General features: G+C 39.5%; 1 protein-coding gene across 4 annotated transcripts in view; it reads right to left on the bottom strand.

Moving 5' to 3' along the window:
* Bnc2 (basonuclin zinc finger protein 2) overlaps positions 1–23,238 on the bottom strand; it is a 402,767-nt gene that overhangs the window by 268,098 nt on the left and 111,431 nt on the right. For all 4 annotated transcript variants that reach the window (XM_076934704.1, XM_076934703.1, XM_034503818.2 and 1 more), the window contains exons 2-3: positions 16,052–16,177; positions 6,739–6,939 (exon numbers count right to left, since the gene is read on the bottom strand). In XM_076934704.1, the coding sequence (XP_076790819.1) occupies positions 6,739–6,939; positions 16,052–16,177 (327 nt within the window). The remainder of the gene's footprint in view (positions 1–6,738; positions 6,940–16,051; positions 16,178–23,238) is intronic.

The following is a 23,238-nucleotide window of genomic DNA, read 5'->3' as shown; positions in this document are numbered from 1 at the left end:
GACAACACTCTCTCATCCCCGAACCCCATGGCACAAAATGCTGTGCACTGTGCCCCATCACGAGGACACAGCACTCGGCCCTCACCCAAGTCAAGTGCAGTCATAAGTGTCTCACCGGAGGGTGGAATGCACACTATGAGACTTGTGAGGTTTCCTACAGGGAAGGTACAAATTAAAAAAAGAATCAATACTTTTATTTTTTTTTTCCTATTCTCTAACCCTCCTCTTAAGCCCGTGGAGGGAGATGCTATTCAAGTCAGGCTCAGGGGGAAATGTGGACTGAAGCCACAGCTCCAGCACGATCTTAGTGATGTCATCAGCACACACTCTTTCTTCTTCCCAGGATAATTTGTTTTTTCATCCTATTTCCTCTGTATCTTTACCATCTTCTACAGGATGCTCTTTCAGCTACTTATTTTGTTTATACAACAGGATCTAAAGGCTCCTTTTCCCACTCTGTCCCTCTTCCTTTATTTCCCTTTAGCTTATTAGAAGTTGAAGTTCCTCGAGAGAGGGTATTTGACTCCCCTTTGCCTCTAATCCCAGGTGCTTCAGTGGATGAGGGGAACCTCACAAAATGTGGACGCCAGCTGCTCTCCTGGAAATAAAAATGGCATCAGCTTTGGCAGATGTAGGTGACATTAATCATTTCCTAGGACCCCAAACACTCTTCTGGCCAAAGCCTAGAGAACAGAGGTTAGTGATCAGCAAACGTGAATCATGAAAGGCACAGGCAGATCTGCACATGGAGCAGAACTCATGCCTCTACACATATCACACTAGACTCCAAACCTTCCAAAGGAAACTCCTGGGACCATTATATCCCATGTTCTTTCAACAACAGCAAGCAGTGAGTTCTAGAGAAAATGACTTTCACTGAAAAAGGTATCCAATGATCCACTGATTCACTGTTTTCCTTACTGCACAGTTCTCTCTCTATACTCTAGGGGAAAGGAGTTCGCACCTAAAACAACTTAACCACTGTAGTTCTCTTATGAGTACAGGGTAAAGGCAAGTTCCAAATTCCTCCCCTTATACACACATACACATACACACACACACACACACACACACACACACACACACATTCTAGTTCACATTACCAAGTTAGTTGTAGACAGGCATTACCTACATGTGCTAATTGAGACACAGAGCAATGTCCACTGTGTCTCCACAGTGTGTGCAATGTATAAGCTGGGAAAGAAGAAATCCTAGGGTTTTGTTTTTCACTGAAGTCTGTGACGCCATCCATCTCACTATCTGTAACGGGCTGTTCCTTTGGAATCAGCTCCTGTGTCACAGCGACCTGGCAAACTTGAATGCTTTCACTATCACTGGAATCCTTGCAATCCTGCCTTGGCTGTGACCCATTCACTTTTGTCCCAACTTCCCAGAGATGCCTTGCTCAGCATCTAATTAGTAAGGGAGGGATTGCTATGGCTCTTATCCCTGACACAGGAGTAGGAAGCTGTGCTGCGGTGGAAGCCTGAGTCTGTCCTGTTGCATTCATCGATTCCCATATCTACTCCGTTACAGATAACAGAAAAAAATAACTGAAAAAATAATTTCAAAATGATCCCCAACTATGCTTAAATTCATTTTAAGTGCTACATGTTAGAAATAAACTTTAAATTGGTGAATGAGCTTATATGTGTGTATACACATCTGAGAATCTATCTGTGCATATTCGTTACAATAGCACACACATAGGAATAGCATATATACATTCCCATTTCATTATACAGTACACAGAGCTGTTAAGTGAAGTCTGCGTGTTAACACCAAGTTGGAAGTAAAGGCTGACACACAGGTGCTCATCTCTTTACTACAATTTCTGATTCAATACTACTATGACAATTATCCAAATATTCCCACGTGCATGGTACAATATTAAAATGAATGTCAAGGATTACATTTCAATTTCAGTATCATTAGCATTTCAAAATAAAGCACATCACCTCTCAAGTTGGAGGAACTGAAACAGAGGTGGCAGCATGCTAACTCAACAAGCTAAAACGATTTACCACCAAATAGAAACACTATTTTAACATAAAGGTTGGTTTGGGGGAGTTAATCCTTTTTAAGTAAGACACGAGTACCCAAATACACCAACTATAAGAAGAAAATATTAAAAAGGAAGAAAGAGAAAATAGGAAACGTAGAAATGGATGCTGCCTCACAATGAAGCCATTTTCAAAGCCCATTAACTATCAGCTGCTTTACTGATGGCTCTGATTAAACAAGACTATCCATCCTATGGGAAAAAGATGTCTAGTTTTGAGGAGAAGCTTTAGAATAAAAATATGTGTCGTGAACTATGAAGAACAACCAAGCCACAGCACAGAGTTTAAACATGTGACAAAAAAAAAACAAAAAAAAAACAAAAAAACATGTTGTATGTGAATCTTTAAATTGTTAGAGATGTTCAAAATTTTTTTGGAGGGTTAGAAACCAGGAAAGAAAACACATCATTTCCATTTTAACTACAAATCCTATGACTGGAACTGTGTTTGTCCTCACGAATTGAAAGTAGTAAAAGACTACTGGAAGAAACATTTGTATTGAGCACTCCTGCAAATAAATTCCAAAAATGTTATTATCCATTTCTTATATATCTTTTAATCACGTTTCAGAGAAGTGCTAGGTTTTATACTAGTCAAAAAGTTTACTCTGTCATATCTCTGGTGAGCAGATGGTCTGGTATTAATGTAAATCACTGATTTAATTTTTAGCTTTCTCAATTTTGTCCCTCACCTATCTAGGAAATGATTTCTCTGGTGATAACTAACACATCATGCTAATGAGAGAATCTAATACACAATAGAAAAATGTCACTACTAATAATATTTGCATGAAGTTAAATAAAGCAACTGTAAGAGAATGTCAGACAGTTGTTCTTTAATAAGACACAGTTTCACAATGAAATTATGTTGTTAATTTTGTTACATCATTGGGTGAATCCTAAATTACTCCATAATGATGCACAGCGTCATTTATAATTCTAACTTAGTATTTCACTCTACTCTAAAAAGAGACCTTATTAAGGGATCTGCATTTTATTTGAAACAGGTTAAGTATACCTGAGCAATAACAGAAGGTATAAACACCTCTGATAATACAGGACAAGTGCACTATCATCATTACCTGTACAGTGTCATTTCTTAAAAAAATTTCGATTAGACAGAACTACACCCTCTCTTAGAGGAAGCTATAAGGATTTTTTTTGCTACTTTCTCAAATGCATAAACGTACAAAATATGTAGAAAAATCAGCTTTCAAAGTATGATTTAAAAACACACACACACACACACTTTTCAAAACCAAGCTCCTTTCTCCCTACCATCTCCCCACTTATCTTTCTAACAATACCTTATGAGAGTATCCTGAGAAAAATAACCTCTGCAGCTTTAGGAGATAAGGAAAAAGAGAAAATGATTTTGGACATTATCAATTCGTAACTGAATCCAGAACTCTCAGTTACAAAAGTCAACCTCTACACTTTTCAAGGTTCTCAAGTATCTGTCTACAAGAAAATAGTATTTTTCTAAACAACAACAAATCACTCTTTGATTTTAGAGAAAATAATGTAAGGCAGGGAAATGAAGTCAGGAAGTTCCATTTAAAGCTTTAAGGGGAACAGACTTAACTCCACTGAGTCTGAGCCAAATCATTTCTTAATGTTTGATAAAAGGAAAGATTTACAGTTAAAGAAGTCTAACTTCATGCAAGATACAGACTGTTCTATGCCCCTGCCTAGCTTACCTTTAGAAGACACAGACCTAGATTATTAAACTTCAGTGTTCATCAGGCATTCCCAAGCATACGTTTTCTGTAGCTAACACCATATGTGGTGAGATCTCCACAGCTCAGTCTTTAAACATCTTATACTGGCTCTACTAGTCAGTCTTGTCCAATGTTTAACGAGGTAGTCAAGGAAGTATCAGTTTTTATTCTGCTATAGAAAACTGTGTAAAACTGAACTTAACAGATTTCATTCACTCCATGAGCTAAATTTTTACTTAGAGATTAAAATAATAAGCATAAAATAAATAAATAATAAACAGAAAAGCCTTTTTAACCTAAAAAAATAGGTATATAGAATTGGAGGACTTGATTAAATTAGAAAAAAACCTTTTTATTTTTAGCAAAAGCTGGCTTACTGTGGGTATTGACACTATTATTCCTCAAAATTGTTGACTTTAAGAGAGAGCATTTCAGGAACTATTACACACATACACTCCCACTCACACACTCTGAACCAACACTGCTGATCCACTACACATAAGGAAAACAAACACATTAAGCATGCATAGTACAGACTTTTATATTTAGAAAGAATTTGAATTTAAGACTACACCCTCTGCAATGGCATCCTGAAAGAGAAAGAAAAGCACATACACACATGTAAACACATACTCCCTCTTATATGACTTCCAAAATGAACGAAAGGTAAATATTTAGTAACTGCCAAAGTAAATGGGAGGGTAGGCATCACTAACAACACCAAAACAACAACAAAAACAATAAAGGAACACAGTGAAGTGGTTTCATCACACTACTTTCTAAGATTGGGATTTTCATCCTTTGTCACGGTGTTCTGTGTCATCATCTGCTCATTAGGCAGAAATGCTTTCCCTGTGTCCTTCCTGTCCTCACAGGGACTGATGCTCTCCATACACAGGCATTCATACACATTCATACAGGTACGTACAACACAGATCTTTGTATCCCCCACAAACAGGCACACAGACAATATCGCAATGGGCTGATCGTACAAGTTTCTCTATGAGAGATTTAAATTATTTTCCTAATTCTGACCTATTTTTGTGTAATTTGCTTTTATTTCTTTTGATCCTAAATGTCTTCCACCACTTAAAGTCTCCTTAGATGCAAATCTACTTGGAAATGGGCTAGTGCCAAAGCAGCAATCTAACACCATCTACGTGGTTCAATAGCCATTTATCAATTGATCATTATCTCTGTTTTATTAACTCTTTTTTCACTAGAGGGGAAAACCTAAAGCAGCCTAACCTTTCAAAGCAGCCATGCACATATATACTCCACTAACTCAAGGAAAACCCAGATTGGTGACATCTAAATTTTAAAGTGGGACACAAGTTATTAGGTTCTAAGGTTAGTGAAAACACACTCTGTTCAAGCCACAAGAGAGCCACCCGGACAGAAAAGTGCTTCAGAAAAACACCTAGAAAAGAGCGTTCTGCAGAGACAGGGAGCATCTCTGTCAGACAAGAAAGGAACTTTTCAGGAAAAAGAAAAGGACTGCACAGAAAGAGTTGCTTCCTGGGTTTCTGTTGATTGCATTTAAATCCCAGCTTACTGGATCAGCAGTTATCAGGGTCCCTCTACAGGATGTCAAAATACACCTTATTCAAATACATTTCTCCTATCTAAAACTGCTTGATAAAAGTGTTTACCAATTAAATGTTACAAGAGCCGGGCTTTATGCACTCTCTTTGGCAAATGTTATTTCTAAACTAGTGACAGTTTACAGCCTTGAAAATTGTTTTCTTTATTTCATTACCAAACATTTAAAAATCTAACCCAAAGTATTTAATTTCCGCGAACTCTTACATACAAAAGAGGTCTATTAAATAGCAGTTGTAGTATTTTAAACGAGTGGGGCAAGACCAATTTTTAAACCACCACCATCTAGCCATCTACTTAACATCCCAGTATATTTGTCAGTACTACTTTGGTGCTGCGTGGATGATAAACTAACTCTTGCTTTGTATGGGTTTGGGGTAGGCTTCTGAAAAGCAAGACGTGTCTAGGAGGGAGGCACCAGGGAACTTCCCTCCCTCACTTGAGCACAGTCCAAGAGGAAAGTTTCTGGGTTGTTTCCCCTTCGCTTCCTCTTACCCTTGCTCCCCCGCGGAGCCGCAGAGCCAGCAATTGTGCAAGAGGAGCCGGGCGCGCAGGGCGCAAATCACCGAGCGCTTGGTACGGGCGGCTGCGGGTGATTAATTATCCGTCCGCTGGCCTGGCGCTCTCCGGGCGGCTCTCCCGGCAGGGCAGCAGCCGAGCTGCCGGCGGCGGCTGAGCGAGAAGCGGCTCTGGGAGAACGCAAGGGGCAGCGCCGAGTGTGAGTGCACCGAGCCGGGCGGCGGGCGGCGGGCGGGTGGCGAGCCGAGCGGGCTGCGCCGCGGCCAGGGGAGCACGGGAGAGTGAAGCCACCGAGAGCCGGAACCGAGGCCGAGAGCAAGCGGGAGCGCAGCCTGCCGCCCTTCGGGTTGACCCGGCCGGCAGGGAAGCCTGCATAGCCTCGCTCAGGTCTGAGTCCAGCTGCTCCAGACACCAGAAGTCAGACCCGCTGCTGTGAGGGGCCCGCGCTTTATGACTGTTCGGTTGCAAGACCTACTTCAAGACAGCAGACACTTTGACCAAGTCTTTCACATAGTCAGAAAGATACATTTGTTGAGTAGTGGCTTTTTCTCTTTTTAGCGGGAAACAAAGACATAAATTAAGGCTTCGCAGGACCCAGGCTGTACACCATGAAACTTTGCAACAAATGCCTTTGCTTTCTCTAACTTCGATGTCCTTTCCCCCCCTTTCCTTAAGGAGCCCTTGGGGAAGCCATGAAGTAACACTGCACATTCCAGTAACACAGAAATGACAATATACGTATTTTTTTAAATTTCAAAAACATTTAGAAAGAAAAGTAGCAGGAAGAAAATCAACTCGAGGTTTCTTTAAAAAAAAAAATTGAAAGTAACTTACCTGTTGGGACATTCTGAATAAGAGGTTAGTATCAGCGTTTTGCCATGTCCCCATGAACCCTGGTTCAGCCGCAGTTGTTCTGGTTCCGAACTGCATGGAGTTGTCAGTACAGGAGTCTCTTAAAGTCAAGTCTCTTGCCCTCTTTGGCTCTCTGTCTCTCTGTGTGTCTCTTTCTCTCACGTCCACTTCTGCCTCTTCTGACTGAAAAGTGAAGGTGGATTTTTTGAGCTTCTTGGCAGCCAGTAGCAGGAGTATAGTGTAGTTAGGAAGCTGGCTGAACTGTGCATTTCATTTGGGAAGGGGGAGATCTGGGGGAGGGAGGGGGTCAGAGCTTCCTTCGCACCTTCTGCACAGATATCCCTATCATTTATGCATAGATTGTGACTCCCCTAGCTTGCCTTTGCTCGGTTTAACAGCTGCCTGTCAGGTGTGCAGGCAGCACTGGAGACCCAACCATCAGCTTCAAACCCTCAGCCACTGCATGTCATTGGATAGCAGAGCTAGGAGTCAACTGCACTGTTCCACTGTCAGGCACCAAATGACACTCTGCACTAACCCCTCTCCAGATACACAGATAGAGACACACTCCTGCGTTCTCCACGAAATGCCACGCTCACTGTCCACAAGGCCAGGGAAAGCCAGAGCCCTTTCCTGGGAATTTTCCCCAACAATGCTTTCTGCTGTAACATGTTATATCCAGCACCAGTCTTTTCTTTAACACTTGTAAAACTATGACACTTAAATATTTTTAATTGCACTGGAAGCAAGTGAAGTATTCATCTGGAGGAGAACATAAAGTTTGCTCACTTGTTTTTTTTTGTTTTGTTTTTTTTTTTTTAAATATTAGCTGCCACAAGTCATACCGTAATGCTGAGCTATTTATAACCACATATAAACTCATAGAGAAAATAATATACAGAGATGTGACCTTATATTCTAAAGGGTGAACAAGCAAAGCTATCAGCTAAACATGGAAGACGTACAATAAACATATGCAAAAATAAATATATACCACGTAATATCCAGTACCTCAGGCCTTTAACTACCAAACTGCAGGTTAAGTAGAGAGACACTGAAGGCAGAGAAGAAAAATGAATACCTTTTCTTAAAGCTCACAAGCAGAATAAAATCCTTTGTTAAAGTTCTCAGGTAAGGCATCTACATCAACCTTTTAAATCATAAAAAAAAGGGCAAAAGATTAAGAAAAAAAGAAGCCCTGTCCTATTTCAGGCAAAAAGTAATGCATATAAAAACTCCATTTTTCACTCAGGATCTCTATGGAAAATTCTATAATGTTTCCCTGCCTGATGAAATATAACCTTGATAGCAGGTCATATTTTTAATTAAACCAGTTTTGAAACAAAACAACCATTTATTAGATAGTATTTATCTCCCTTATTTATGAAAAAGCAGGACTGAACAAAATCCACTGTACATAAACACTGTAACTTCAAAATGGAAAGCTAAATTCATGCCATCTCATAAAAGTAGTCAGCAGGAAAAAGCCATCCTTCCTAAACTTAAAATGTAAGGAACATTAATCTTCAGCCACTTACAAATACTGAGGACAAATGTAGCACTCTGCTTGCTCCTTCTTAACTAAAGAATAACAATAAACCTTCCTCTCAGAAACAACAAAAGAAACAGAAAAGCGTTTCGATGGCAGCCTGTGTCATTAGTGGACAATGAGAAAAGATGAGCAAACGTACACTATGTTGACACAAATGTGCCTTCCCTTCTAGAACTGACATCTCCTGAAAGCTTTTCTGTTAAACTTCCCTCCAGTTCACCACCATTAAGCACAAAAAAGTCTCAAAAGAAGCAAATTCAATATCTGAAAGGAGACGAACAAGAACCCAAAGAATTGTTGCCTTAAAATATATTAAGTCCACCTGTGGTCAATAAAAATATTCTTTCGAGGGGGAGGGCGGGAAAAGCCCCTATGAGTCAACTGTCAACGGTGACTGTACCTTTACTGCTATTACCCACTTAACTCCCTCTAAAATTTGCTAGCCTCTTGATTTCTGAAGTGGCACTCAGTGCCTCAGTCAAGCTGCCTGCTCAGCTCCTGACCTTCCCACTAATGGCTGTTATTTGTGGGAGGCTTAAGGACACTGTCAATAGCAAGCTTCCTCCTCGCTCCCCTCAAGCACTGTTGTATAGCTCTGCCTGCGTGTTCTCTCTCGCCTCTTCTGCTCCCTCTCCCTCTCTCCATGTCCTTCCCCTCCTTCTTTCCCACTCTCCCTCACTCCCTCTTCCTATTTTTTCCAGCCCCACCCCTTTTTTTCTCAGTTCTGAGATCCTCTTCTTTCCCAGGTATTCACCCCAACCCCCACGCACACGGGCGTGCGAACACACACACACACGCACACACACCCCACAAAAATCAACTGGCATGCAGCAGCAAGCACCTGCAGTAATAGACTCTTTTATTAAAACTGTTATTCTGCAAGACTTGAAATTCCCCATGGATCGGGCCATGTCAAAGCCGATATAATTAACTAGAGGCTCAGCAACGGATCAATTACCAGACAAGCAAGTGATAGTGAAATCAATGAAAGATCATCAGCCACATTATCAGTGTTGCAACTCATTAGGGCAAAACTGAGAAATGTGCTCAACGCGAGCCCAAGCAAGGTGGCATTACAAAACAAAGGGCTAATTTGGAGACCCTGCTGTGAACAATCTGTAACAGAATTAGCCTTTTTTCCCCCTAAACTGCACAGCTCCATAACTAAATGTGACAGACTGAGAGAAGCAGTTTATTAAGACACCAACCCCAAGTTTATTTAGTTCATAAACTCTCCCCTAGAAAATCAATACAGTCTGTACAGGGTTATTAGGTTGACTAGCTAATACATCCAAATCTGCTCTGCCCAGCCACAGTCCTCTGACAAAATGCTACCCAGAGCATGCAAACCGGTCTCTCTCAGACTGCAAGGTCTAACTGAACAAGTCAGCAGCATAACTATTACTTAAATATTCCTGCCATAGCCACGCCTTAAAAACATCAGGGTCGCTTCTTAAGAGTCACAAGAAAAATCCCAATTGCACAGGACTGTACCTCCTAGATGGATTTTATCAAACAAAATCTTAACTAATTCCTAAAACCAGTTTTAAAAAAGTAAAAGCTTTGTTTTACTAACAGACACCAGGCAGAAGAGTTAGCCATGGATAAATGTGTTAAAATGAAGCACAAACCTACAACATTTAATATGCTTTGTATATTTTATGTTTTAAATCATTCTTTTAAGAAATTTTAGAAAATAAAAATCTGACCCCTGTAGAAATTCCCAAAATATGTTATGTGAACTTGCCATTCATTTCCATAGGGAAATGTAGAACCTTGATAGTTGTCTAGCCAGTAAGAGACTGGAATCATTTTCTAAAGACTCAGGACCAAGACAAACAACAAAACCAAGGCACCAAGATATCTTCTGAGGAGGCTTTCCATTGTTTCTACACTTTGAAGATTACAGAGTAATCGTCTGAAATTATTTGTATCCAAGTTATTTACAACTAGGCCATTGGGATAAACATCATTTTCACAATTATTGCTTTCTTTTTCCCTGATTTAAAGTCATATACTTCAGATTAGGGGATCACAAGTCTGAAAGGTCACGTGAGGCTCCTCACATTCCCTGAGACTGAGAGTTAGGCTGTGTATACTGAGAGGTCCACCAATGATCTCTCAAGGTCCTGAAGAAACTGTAGAACTAGGAGTAACTCCTCTTCATAACACACAGCAATAACAGACAGACAGATGGACAGACAGACAGACACACACACGCACACGCGTGCGCGCGCACACACCATACTCTGAAATATATTTTACAACAGTAACATAAGACCAGGAGACTGAACAAGGTTAGGGGAAACAGCTTTGGAAATGGGTAATGATGTTTTAACATTTAAAATGTTTGTTTGTTTTTTTTTTTAAATCTGTACTATTAATCAGTACAGTCAACTGGCTTCAAGATTCTAAATCCTAAACCTTAATTAAAAAAAAAAAATAGCTAAAATTCAATGTACAGAAGCTACAATTAAACATTTGTTTTTATCTGGTACCTTATCAAACATTTCATCATTCATGTTTCTAAGTGATATTTTAAAAAGTCAAGCACATATACTAATTCTGCACTATATGCACACACTTTGGATAGTAATTAAAAGTTGTAATTACAGGAAATTCGTACTTTTAAAAACCTTTTTGCACATAACTACACACTGTGCTTGTACCCTCAATGAGATCCAATTAGTTACAAAGAATTTGCATTTCAGTTAGTGTGGGATAACAAGACTACAGGGAGGTGCAGTGCAATTCCACCAACAGAGGAAGGCAGTGTGTTCTTTGCTGTTAGCTCTGTAAGCAGTAATTCCCACAAGTGACTGCTTAGAATGTTACTATCTTTTTAATATTTTATAGTGAGGTGAATTTAGGTCTTTCCTTTTATTTTCTCAAAAACTACACATTGATGCAAAAGTTAGACACAATTACTAAAGGACCATGCCAAAGAATGCCATATACTTTTGTAGACTAGTTTGTTTAGCTTTTTGTTTGTTTGTTTGTTTGGTTGGTTGTTGGTGTGTGTGTGTGTGTGTGTGTGTGTGTGTGTGTGTGTGTGTGTGTATTTAAAGACAAGTTCTCACCATGTAGCCCTGGCTGGCCTGGAACTCGATTTGTAGACCAGATTGATTTTGAGAGATCTGCCTGCCTCTGCCTCTCCAGTGCTAGGATTAAGGGTGTGTTCTACCATGCCCAGCTCACTTTTCTTCTTTGTATTTAATTTCTTTACAACTCAGGGCTTTCTTAAAGTCACTCTGTGACTGGGAACACAGAAGCTCTGTAAAGATCATGGTTCTGTGCTAAGATACTTAGGCCTTGCACTGAGAAAGCAGATGAAGGCTTTTTTTTTCTCTTTTCCTTCTTTCTTTTTTACCCCTAGCTATGACTACAACAACATAAATCCTAAACAAATATAAAATAAATGTATGGTTTGTGTACACAGTTTAAGAAGCATCCCTAGGACTTCTGGCGGCTTAGAGAGCCGGTACCTGTGATTCCCTGGGTTCAGTTCAGCCGCTGTTAGCAGACTCTGTAATCTGTAATGACAGTGTGCTGGCCTTTGCTCTTCCTTTAGTCACAATTCACTTCCAAAGCTTGGTTAAGTACAGAGCTGGGTTAAAGATCAGTGGTTTTTCATGTGACACACGCTGGTATTCATCTAATGGCTTGTCAAGACAAAACTGTCCCTGTTCTTGCCAAAATAATAAAAATGACGCTTCACATCGCATGACAATCAGCACTTCCTCATGGTGAAACAACTGGAGCTTTCTGTAACTCATTTATTTTATAGAAAAGAAAATGTTAACTGGCTATCCAATCTCAGTGTACAGAATCAGGTCGTCATTCTCAAATGTCTCTTTCCTTCTTTAATGTTTTCTCTCTCAGGACACTGAGGCAACATGTAAACTAGTCACTAATCAAATGCAACTTTAACATAGCAAGTAATGCTAAAGCTCAGGTTCCTAATGCATCAAGGCACATAACTTAATATATGCAAATTATGCAGGAGCAGCAGGCTGGGCTCAGTCACAGAGGTGGGGCAGGCAATTGAGGAAATGTCATTTTTCTTGAGAACAAAGTGTAGGACTTGCTTTGCAACATCTGTTGGTCTGTGTGAAATGTTAACAGATGTCTTAAGTGGAAAAAAAGGAGAAAGAATTAATAAAGGAAAACTCCTCTGAACAGATAATCCACCCAAATTTCCATATTCCTGAGGAAGAATGTTGACAGCAGCCTTTCCCCTTGTGAAGCCTGCCATCCCTGCTTTATTGTGCCATTTCTTTTCCAACACAAATCAAGGAAGAACAATTTTGACTTGATATAAAGAATAGAAAATAGTACAAGTTTGATTTTTTTTTAAGTTTAAATTTTTTCCAATTTTTTGTGTTTGCTTTATAATTCTATAGTTATCTATGTCTATTGTTTTCCCTAAACTCACAAATACAATTTGATGATAGGACAGTAAAATATTTGTTTCCCTTAAAACATACAAATCCAAACACAATGAATACACAAGCACATGTATGTGAATGCTGAGGAGAAAAGAAAGGAGGTGAGATCAAAAGTACTTCTTAAGATCAAGATCTGCTTGGTTGATATTGCTGTTCATTTGAAATGTAAATAAGTAAAATAACCAATAAAAATTATAAAGATAAAAAATAATAATAAAAGATCAAGATCTGAGTTAGCTTTTTGGTTTTTTGTTTTTGCTTTGTTTTGCTTTGTTTTGTTTTTGAGACAGGTTTTCCTACATAGCTCTGAGTGTCCTGGAACTCACCATGTAGAATAGACTGCCCTCAACTCAAACTCACAGAGATCTGCCTGCCTCTATGAATTATCTTCTTTAATTTAAAGAGACTCATCATTACAATTAAGATTCACCTAATATTTACACCTAAATCTTTGCTTGCCAACTGATTTCCAGTTTTTTTCTTTCCATTACTAACTTGACAACAGTGTTTCAATTGCCAATGTTCCCAAACAGTAACATCTGGTAATCATGGATCCTTATGTGTAAATTTTAAGGGACCTGGAAAAATTTGCTTTTTCTTGTTTCAGTTTATTAGATGACTGAGTTAAGCATGTATGTAGCAGCCTTTAAATCAGATTAAAAAGATGCACGGGCAGTGGGTACATGGTGGTTCAAACTTTTAATCCCAGCACTTGGGAGGCAGAGGCAGGCAAACCTCTGTGAATATGAGGCCAGTTTGATCTGCATAGTGAGTTTCAAAGCAGACAGGAGTGAGATCCCATCTTTAAAAAAAAAATGACTCATGAACGCCAACAACTGAATGTAACCAAGTGTCATGGTAAATGATCTGAACTACATAGTCTATTACTTTTTCTATTAAAATCTTTAAGACAAGAATTTAGGTTTAGCATCCATGAATTAGCTAATTCAAAATTAGCTTAAAGGATCTTTATGAAAAGGAGAACAAAAAACTATTTCATGTTATCATCTTTGATTGGCATCTCAATCCCAACCCTCCTCTGCCAAGAGTCTGTTAGAATTCACTTGTTCCTTCATATTTATAATATTTACACACACACACACACACACACACACACACACACAAATGCCAGATGGCTTTCAAAACCTGAGTTGGGCATTTCAACATATAGTAGCTTCAGCCAGAATGGCCTGAAGACTTCAGGGAACAAAATCATGGTCCACTTTATAAATAAGCGCACCCATGCCTTCATTGTTAGTTAGTTTTCTGCCAAACCATTATGGATATACTAAATACTCAGATGTTAACTCACAGGAACACCAACCACATCAGTGCACAAGACAGAAATAATAACTGCTGTGTACTGAAAGAAGAAGAAAAACGGTGACCAATACTGACAGAGAAAACCTTATGCATTAAAAATATCTTTATGTGACCAGAAAAGGAACACAAGCCCCCCCCCCCCCCCAAGCAAGGTTCGAGCCACTTCAGACAGTGACATTAACATTCCCCTTAGGAAAATATTACCTAAAGGCTTTACCCAAAAGGAGAAAAAGTGCTCCAATGGACACTTGTTTAACTTGACTGAGATGCGGTGTGTCTATTGACACCCCAGTCAGGGCTGAGCTCCAGAACGCACCTCAAGGAAGCCCTCAAATGGTATAATCTGTGGATACTAAAGATATGAACACGGACAGATGCGGTAGGTGCAGGAGATCAGGGAGTTTACAAAATGCTAAGGAATACTGAATCCCTTGGAATCAAGATTCACACTAAAAAAAATCATCTTCAGTCAGTACAAATCTTACCCCTATAAAAGATCAAACATTTTACTATCTTGTTTTGATCTAAAAACTGAAAAATGACTTTAATCTTTTCGTGTGTACAAGCAGTGACAAAAGCTTTCTTACTACCACAAGCTACAGTTGATTTTTTTTTTTTTTTTTTTTTTTTTGAAAAGAGTCAGTGGTGTCTTTCCTTAAGTGACTCTGAGAGCAAAAATAAAAACAAAAATCCAACAGGCTGGGGCACAGAGGTGCACTGGGGAATTACTTTCCTATGACCAGGAAAGTGGTGGGATTGTAAAATAATATTAATGATTTTATTTACTTTCTTCTAAAAACTGCAGACTGAGATGCTGGCAGTTCCAGTAAAACTGTCATAATAATAGTTTAAATTACTGTGAAGAAGGAAGACTGAGATTCACTTCTACACAAGAAAACCATGTTCCCAGGCTGGGCTCAATACCTTAAAATTATTTGAAAATGTAACACTCTGAAGTTCACACATTAAAACAAGATACACAAAAAAAATAATATGTGTAATTCTCAAACCTAAAAATATAAATTAAAAAAGAGAAATTTTAGAATAATGCCATGGCTATTTTAAACACACACACAAATGCATACCTAAGCATACACACATTCACAAATACACAAAGCACACACACATACAAACACATACACATATACTCACAAACACACACACACATACATAAACATACCCAAGAACATACATACATGCACAAATACATGCATACATACTAACAAACACATAGACAAGCACATACACGCATATACATACATGCATGCATACATACATAGACAAACTCTGACAAGCTACGTACTTATACACACAAAATAAATACACATATACATACAAATATGCATGTAAGCCCACACAAATACACGTTTAAATGAAAAACATTGATGCAAAGAGAATTTGTACAACTTCTGGAGTGTTTTCCAAATTAAAACATCTTAAATGGGAAGAGTGGGGGTCTCTGGTGTAGGACCTCAGCTGGAAACAAGCAGAGGGGAAGCTTTTCCCACACAACTGCACTGTCTGTCCATCCAGCTGATGTCCTGGTTATGCTCACCTTATAAAAACTATCAGTCTGTGTGTGTTTATGTGTGTGTATATAAAACATATATGTTACATTTCAATTTTCTACAATTACTATCATAACACATCCATTTTAAAAACAGTGACAATTACAATAAATCTTCCCTAGAACTAAGTGTAAGAAAAAACAAAAGGGATGAAGGAAAAGAAGACAGTATCACAATCAATCAAAACCATTCATATAACTGCCACAAAATCCTCCTTCATACAGTATCTTCAGAGGTAAAAACTGTTGAGAAGCAAGTAAATGCATTCATTTCCTAGCATGCATGTGAGTGTGAAAGACAGTGAGGGGGTGGAATAAAGAATAATTATGTGGGAATGAACTTCAATAGGATAGTCAAAGCTTGTGAGCATATTTAAACAACTTAAATAGGAAAGGACAACATACCTCGAGTTGAGATGGATCGACCCCACAGCATGGGACCTTAAAATGTGCTTGCCAGTCTTGATCACCAAGTCTGCCCTCTGATTTGTAACTGAGGCAATTTGGAGGCGGGGAGGGCACAAAACGTGCCTGTTGAGAGATTAGAAGAGGAAATTATATATAGTCTGCAGGCGATATTGTACAGAAATCGTGGTTACACCGAGACACTTTATCTTCAAAACTGCAAATGTAACATACTCCTCCCACCAATCAAATACTTGTAAAAAGAGTTAATTACTAAGGTTTATAGCAACCAACAGTTAACTACATGAACCGTAAGAGAACAACAATGAGGAATAACTGAATAGTTCACTGATGTCTAATAGGACAGAGGGACCAAACTCAGGGCTTCTTGTGAACAAGCATAACTCTGCTAAGAAGCCAAACCAGCACTGCACTCAAGACTCTCTTCTTTAAGGGGACACTGGATAGTTGTGTGGGTGTCTGAAACCTGGGCTGTCGAACATAAGCTCTACCACTGAGCTATACCCCAGCTAAAACCCATTCCATTTTCTTCTGCTACTTATCAAGAAAATCATGATAAACCTTCTTAGTCACTATTGAAGAACTATTTGTCAAGCTTCACATACCAAGTACAAGAAGCTGTGGGGAACACCAAAATAAGACATGATCCCTGCTTACAGGACTATAATCTACTACAGAATGGAAGCCATGCATGAAAATGACCTTACACAAACAGAGACTGTGGTGAGGCAAGAACAGTAGTAGCTCCTTATGATTTAGGGAAGGATGCCTTCCCACTGATAATGGAGAAAGAAAGCATCTAAGTAAAGGGTGTCTTTGTTTTGGGCCCCAAGAAACTACCAATATTCCCCTAGAGAAGTGATCCAGTTTGACTAAAGTACAGTGTAGATAGTGGATAAAGCAGTAATAATTGAAAGAATGTGCAGGAGACAGAACTATGGGTAAGAGTCCCACAGTCCACTCTCAGTTGCTATTCTGTTATCCACCAAGCTATCAGCCAGGTCTACAAAAAGGCAGTACTACCTACCACAGGGCGATCATTAGCATTTTAAAAGAAAGTACATCCAGGACAACACAATAAAATGAGAATAAAATGAAGCTAAGAGAACAATTAAGGAACTATTATAATAAATAGGTAAAACAAACAGGTAAGGCTGATGAAAAAAAGCAAAACACTCTGAGGATGAAATTATGGAAGTAGGAATGACAGCCAGGACACGTGTAAGGCGGCTAGACAGATAGCTCACTGGTTAAGAGCATACCGCTCTTGTAGAGAACCCAAGTCAGTTTCCATATTGGGTGGCTCACAATTGCCTGTAAATCCAGCTCCAGGGGATCTGATGCCCTCTTCCAGCCTCCATAGGGACCAGCATGCATGCGCACACACAACACCCCTCCCAGGGTGCAGACACATACACATACTAAAGATAAATATAAATCTTTTAAAATATGTGGGTCACAAGAGCCAGTGTGACACTACGGATCTGATTGGCGGCACCTTCTACAGAAATGAGAATAAAATGATTTAGAGGAATACAATTCAAGCTCGGTCAGAGGAGTAAGGGAGTGCATCATTCGTAAAGACACCGAGGCAGAAGTGGTAAAAGAGACTTTGGATGAATGAAAGAAAACAAAGTACGAGAAATGTGGCTTTAAAAGTTAGCAGGATTTAAAGAAGTGTCCTTAGGAACATACAGCTTGTTTTCCACTGCAGGAGGTTTAAAAAGAAAAGTCTACAGTAAGCTAAGGGGACAAAGTCAGTTGAGAGAAAAATATTGAAGATTTAAGCCAGAGGGAAAATGATATAAAGGGTCCTAAGAGAGAACATGGTAAGAACACAAATGAAAAGGTTCTCTGAAGGGAGAAAAAAAAATCCCTCGGACACCAAAGGAATGATATAAGAAAAACTTCCACGGTAAGAAAGGCATTAAGGCCAGGCAGTGATAGCACATCCCTTTAATCCCAGAACTCAGGAGGCAGAGGCAAGTAGATCTCTGAATTTGAAGCCAGCCTGGTCTACAGAGTGAGTTCTAGAACAGCCAGGGCTACCCTGAGAAACCCTGTCTCAAACCCACAAAAACAAAAAGAAATTCCAGGAATTGGTGTGTGTGAGTGGTGTGTGTGTGTGTGTGTGTGTGTGTGTGCGCGCACGTATGTATGTATGTATGTATGTATGTATGTATGTATGTATGTAAAAATATAAATAGAACCTACTCAGTCCACTCAGTGGACACTTGGCATTGAATAACCAATTAAAGGGCATCTTCCTAAGGGAAGACAATGTCTCTCAGCATCCCTTAGTTGCCTGTAGTTTTTGTCTGGGGTTGGGACCCCATGAGATTTCCCTCTTCCACTTTTTTTGCATTGTCCTTGTTCAGGCCCTGCCATATTGTAATAATTAAAGAAGATGAGGCCAGAAACTTGAGAAGGAGCGAGGGTGGGGCCATGGAAGTTGTTAGAGGAAGGAAAGGGAATGGAGCGAAATGATGTAATTATATTTTACTTAAAACAATAATAAATACACTTAATGTTTTAAAAAAGAAACACAGATATTACAAGTCTAGTTAAGAGCACAAACTAGAGAACAACTGGAGAAAAGAAAGGGAACCGTCTACTCAAAAGGGCACTCTGAAGGTCAGAATCCATGAGGTAGCAGAAGAAACGCCAAACGACAGAGAGGGTTGCCTCTGAAAGTACTTAAGAAATCTCCCAGTCGAGTGGCTTTAAGACAATGCACTGGGCTTAGAGGCTAAGAACATGTACTGTTCTTGCATGGGATCCAAGTTCAGTTCCCAGTACCTACATGCGATGGCTTACAATTGCTGAAACCATAGCTCCAGGGGATTTGATGACCAGGCACATGCATGTATACATACATACATACATACATACATACATGCACATATACATACACTCACACTCTATGAAAGATTTATCATTTAAATTTGAAATTTTAAAGAATCTTTTTTTAAAGGTACTGTAGTTAGGAGTTGGAAATACTGACACTGAAAACTGAAATACTGAAAACCAATAAGGGGTTCTTAATGCAGAGAATAATGCCTTGCTCCAGAACATACAGCCTTGTAGGAAACAGAACTTAGGGAACTATAGTGATCAAATACATTCCCATACTGATGAGTTCATATAAAAAAATACCAAGAATAGATTTTACATCAAATTATTTGATCTTTATTTATTTATAAACCCAATTCTAAGTATATACAGAGTATTTTTTTTTAATGGCTGTAAGTTTACTCCTGGCTAAAGAAATTCCCCAAAGCAAACAAAAACTGAAAATACTTTGAACTATGTCACATATATGATCTGAATGTAGGAAAGAGGAGATGTCTAAGAATATTGCTTCATTAGCAGACACAACACAAAGCTGAGGAGGTAAGTCACCCCACCCCTTACTGCTAACTCCTACCTCCAGGCCCATGTGATCCAAAGTCACATCAACTCTCTACCCAATTAGTGAGGACTGCATTAGGAGAACTCAGCACTTTTAGTCCAGAATCCCTCTAGAGACCAGGGAAATGATGAGTTCCATCACATGGCCAGTATCAACAGCCACCGAAGAAACACCTCAGGGACATGGACAAAGACATTTATCTGCTGTGCTGGCAGCCACTACAACCAGCCTTCCTAACAGGGTCCTTTTGTAAGGACCACTGTCTAAGTGACCTGTCATAGAGCTTTATAAAGTAGCATTAATACTGTGGGCCAAAATGAGATTGATCTTTGAGCTTCGTGGTCTCCTGTTGTCAACAGTGCATTATAAAACCAATACTAAATACTTTATAAACAGGTCTCCCTACAGTGTATTAGAGAAACAGTGCATATTTCATGCTCCATAGTTAGGTAGCCACATATCCATCAGGCTAATACATTATTTATTAGATACCCAGAAGTGCAATAAGAGTCGATAAACTAACTTCTGGATACTTGTATGCAACTATTTCAATGGAAATTGTAACCTGGATGGGAAAACATTCTCACTAACAATGGCAGATAGAAGACCTTCTCTCAAGTATACCATTAGAAGGGAACACATATTTTGAGAGGGAGGGAGAGAGGAAGGGAGGGAGGGAGAGAGAGAGAGAGATTCCTATGTCTAGTAGACGATTTTTGTTATTGAGCTTTAAGTGATACCCAACACCATACATATTTCTTTTGTTTGTATATACAGGCCTCTGATTCTCCTGTCCTCACAGACAGCTCAGGGAAACAGTAATTGGTAGAAACATGTCTATCATACTTCAACTGAGATGATAGCTTCCACTAATGCACTTGTGAACTCAAAGAAACTACACAATGACTTGAGTGTGTGTACAAGATCTGTGCCACATGCGCAGTGAGGAGTGTGGAAGTTATTAGCCAAAGGTTTAAAGGAACCTTCATCTATTTCTTCATTTCTTTTTCCCCCTTGTATTTTTGGTTAAAGCTCCCAAACCCTTAAATATGTGTGATGCAGTCCCCGATGCCCAGTCCACCATCACCAGGCCTCTATGGTTAATTCTACCAGTACTGAAAAAGGACCTTCTGTTCTGGAATGTATTCCAGCCCTTCAAAGAAGAATTTCTTCAGCTGGGAGTTATTTCTCAAACTATCAGAGGCGTAGACCTTTGTGTAGTATTGCGGTGCCATGGTTTCACATGCTGGCCACATTAATACTGAAGAGCAAGCGTCTGTAACCCACAGCTGTGTGCGCTCCAGCCCCAAAGCACCCGCAGGGCCGGTGCCAACGCAAACCACTCTTCCTGTCCCACGTCGGAACCACACTGGTTTTCTTCAGGAGCCAGAGACTCTAGATACAGTTCTGAAAATGGGGTTTTGGGTACTTTCCATTCACATGATGGGTATGGACTGTCAAGAAGAATACTGTCAGAGGCACTGGCTCTTTCCTTCTCCCCACCACACATCGAGTGGATAAGCTATAAAGGGGAAAGAAAGGGGGGAGTGCAGTGGCAGATAGGCTCAATGAACAGCATATACATGTATAAAAATGTGCCTGTGTAACATAATACTATGCACAATGAATATACAGTGAAAATATTTTTTTCTGAGAAGGAAAAACAAAAGGCTATAGTGTTGAAGTATTTTAAAAAGCCCCCAGGGAAACAACATAAATGGATAAACGTATTGTGTTTTTTTTCCACAGTGTTTTCATTTTTCTTCCTAATATCTTATAGTTTTATTCCTATAGGCAAGAGTTTTGAAGGCTGAAACACATTTTATGAGGATTAGGTGAAAGAAGCAGAAATCAAGGATGAGCATGAGAGAGATGGTTTCACATTATTTTCTCAAAGAAACATCCCTGAACCCTAGACATCATGAACGTTGATACAAAAACATAGACTGAGACTGACTTCTTTGTATTATTTTTGCTACTACAACCACTACTGCTAAGATGACTCTTTATATTAATGAGTTTGGTATGTAGACAAACTATAAAAGATGCAGTCTCTGACCTCAAGTACTTATCTATGTCTGTGGGGATTTACTACTCCTGCTAGATCTACTTTCTTCTTCATACTCTCGCCCAGAGGAAGTGATCATCACTCAAGACTTGGAGCCTTTCCATGGGTGGGGTTTACATGTGGCAAGGAGAAGGGGTATCTGCCCTTGGACAGAGATGGTACTGGATCCAAAGCTTAGTGAGTCTGGTTTGCTTGCAGCAAAGAGAAAAACTAAAATTTCTAAAAAATTGACAATGATCTCACCGAGCTTTATAAAAAAAAAAATCATGAAGTATAAAAGTACATAGCACTCAGGGCTTTATCATATCAAGCACATGCATGCACAAACTGTGTCACTCTATACACTGAACTGGTATCATTCAGTTATCTCCGTATAATGCAGCAATCTCTGCCATACAGCAGCCCACCTGCATTTATTCATGTTCCACGTATGCCCAGGCAGTCAACTGTGTATAATGGTTAGAAGTCCAGCAAGGAGACTATTTTTAAAACGTAGGTTTGACTCTCTGTAGAAGCTTTTACTTACTGGCCAAATCACTTAACCCAAACTTTCCAACTCCAAATAGTAATAGTACAGGTAATTCATAGAACTGTTGTGAAAACTAAATACTTTGGTTAGTATAAAAGGTTTACCTAGTTTCTAAGCATAGATACTCAACAAATATAAATCTGTCTCTCTGTATCTCTCTCACTCGTGTGTGTGTGTGTGTGTGTGTCTGTGTGTGGTGTGTCTCTGTGTGTGTACAGATTTCAAACTAGATGGCCTTGGGCACTTTTGTTGGGCTTCATGTGTTTTAATTAATGGCCAACATATAAAGTTCAAGAAATTTTAAAGTTAAAATACAAGTTATAAGCTTCAGGGGTGGAGGGGTGAGTTAGAGAGAGGCAAAAGGTAAAGTGTTGGGAAACTAAAGACTGGAGCAGAAACATTCCTCTACAGCAACTGTAAGCTGGGGTGGAACAGAAGCTACTGCCTTTTTAGCAAGCACCCCTCCCCCACTGGTCTCCTACCCTCACCTGCTTTCCTCATTTTGTTGTTTGCCTGGCTACTTGAGCCATTCAAGTACTACATATGGAGAGTTCATTCCCACACACAAAGGGAAATGGTATTTAAACAAGGCTGGCCTTGAACTCACTGAGATCCACCTTCCTCTGCCTCCTGAGTGCGGGGATTAAAGGTGTGTACCACCATGCACAGCTCCAGATGTTTCCCATTGCTAGCCTCAGCTGCTAATACAGGCACAGGCTTTGTGAGAGTTATTCAGTAAAGGCAGTTCTGAAATGTATTTGCTTTCAATCAGTGGAGATCTTTTCTCTGGAAAATAAAGATGTAAATTCTGAACATGGGGGAAGAGCAGTGCTGAGCCTGCGTTTCTTGGCCTTTGTAATTTGAGACACCCTGCGGGGTGTGTGGGCGTGGCTAATTTAATATGATTGCTTTACAACTAAGAAAACTGAGGCTAAAACACAAAATGAGTTGGTAACCGAACATGGACCATTTTTCAGGGCTCGGGTCTACCACAGGACTTTGACAGCAGAGTTCCAAACAGTGGCCAAATGTTGAAAACGCATGGTATACCAGAGTTTCTCTTACTGACTTGACAAAACCAAATATTGAACTTTTAAGAAACTTCATAGGCAAGTAGTATTTACACTGAGAACTTGAAATAGGCAAGACTGGAATTC

The sequence above is a fragment of the Arvicanthis niloticus genome, chromosome 5, assembly GCF_011762505.2.
Source record: "Arvicanthis niloticus isolate mArvNil1 chromosome 5, mArvNil1.pat.X, whole genome shotgun sequence".
Lineage (NCBI taxonomy): Eukaryota > Metazoa > Chordata > Mammalia > Rodentia > Muridae > Arvicanthis > Arvicanthis niloticus.
This window is presented reverse-complemented; position numbering and strand designations above follow the sequence as displayed.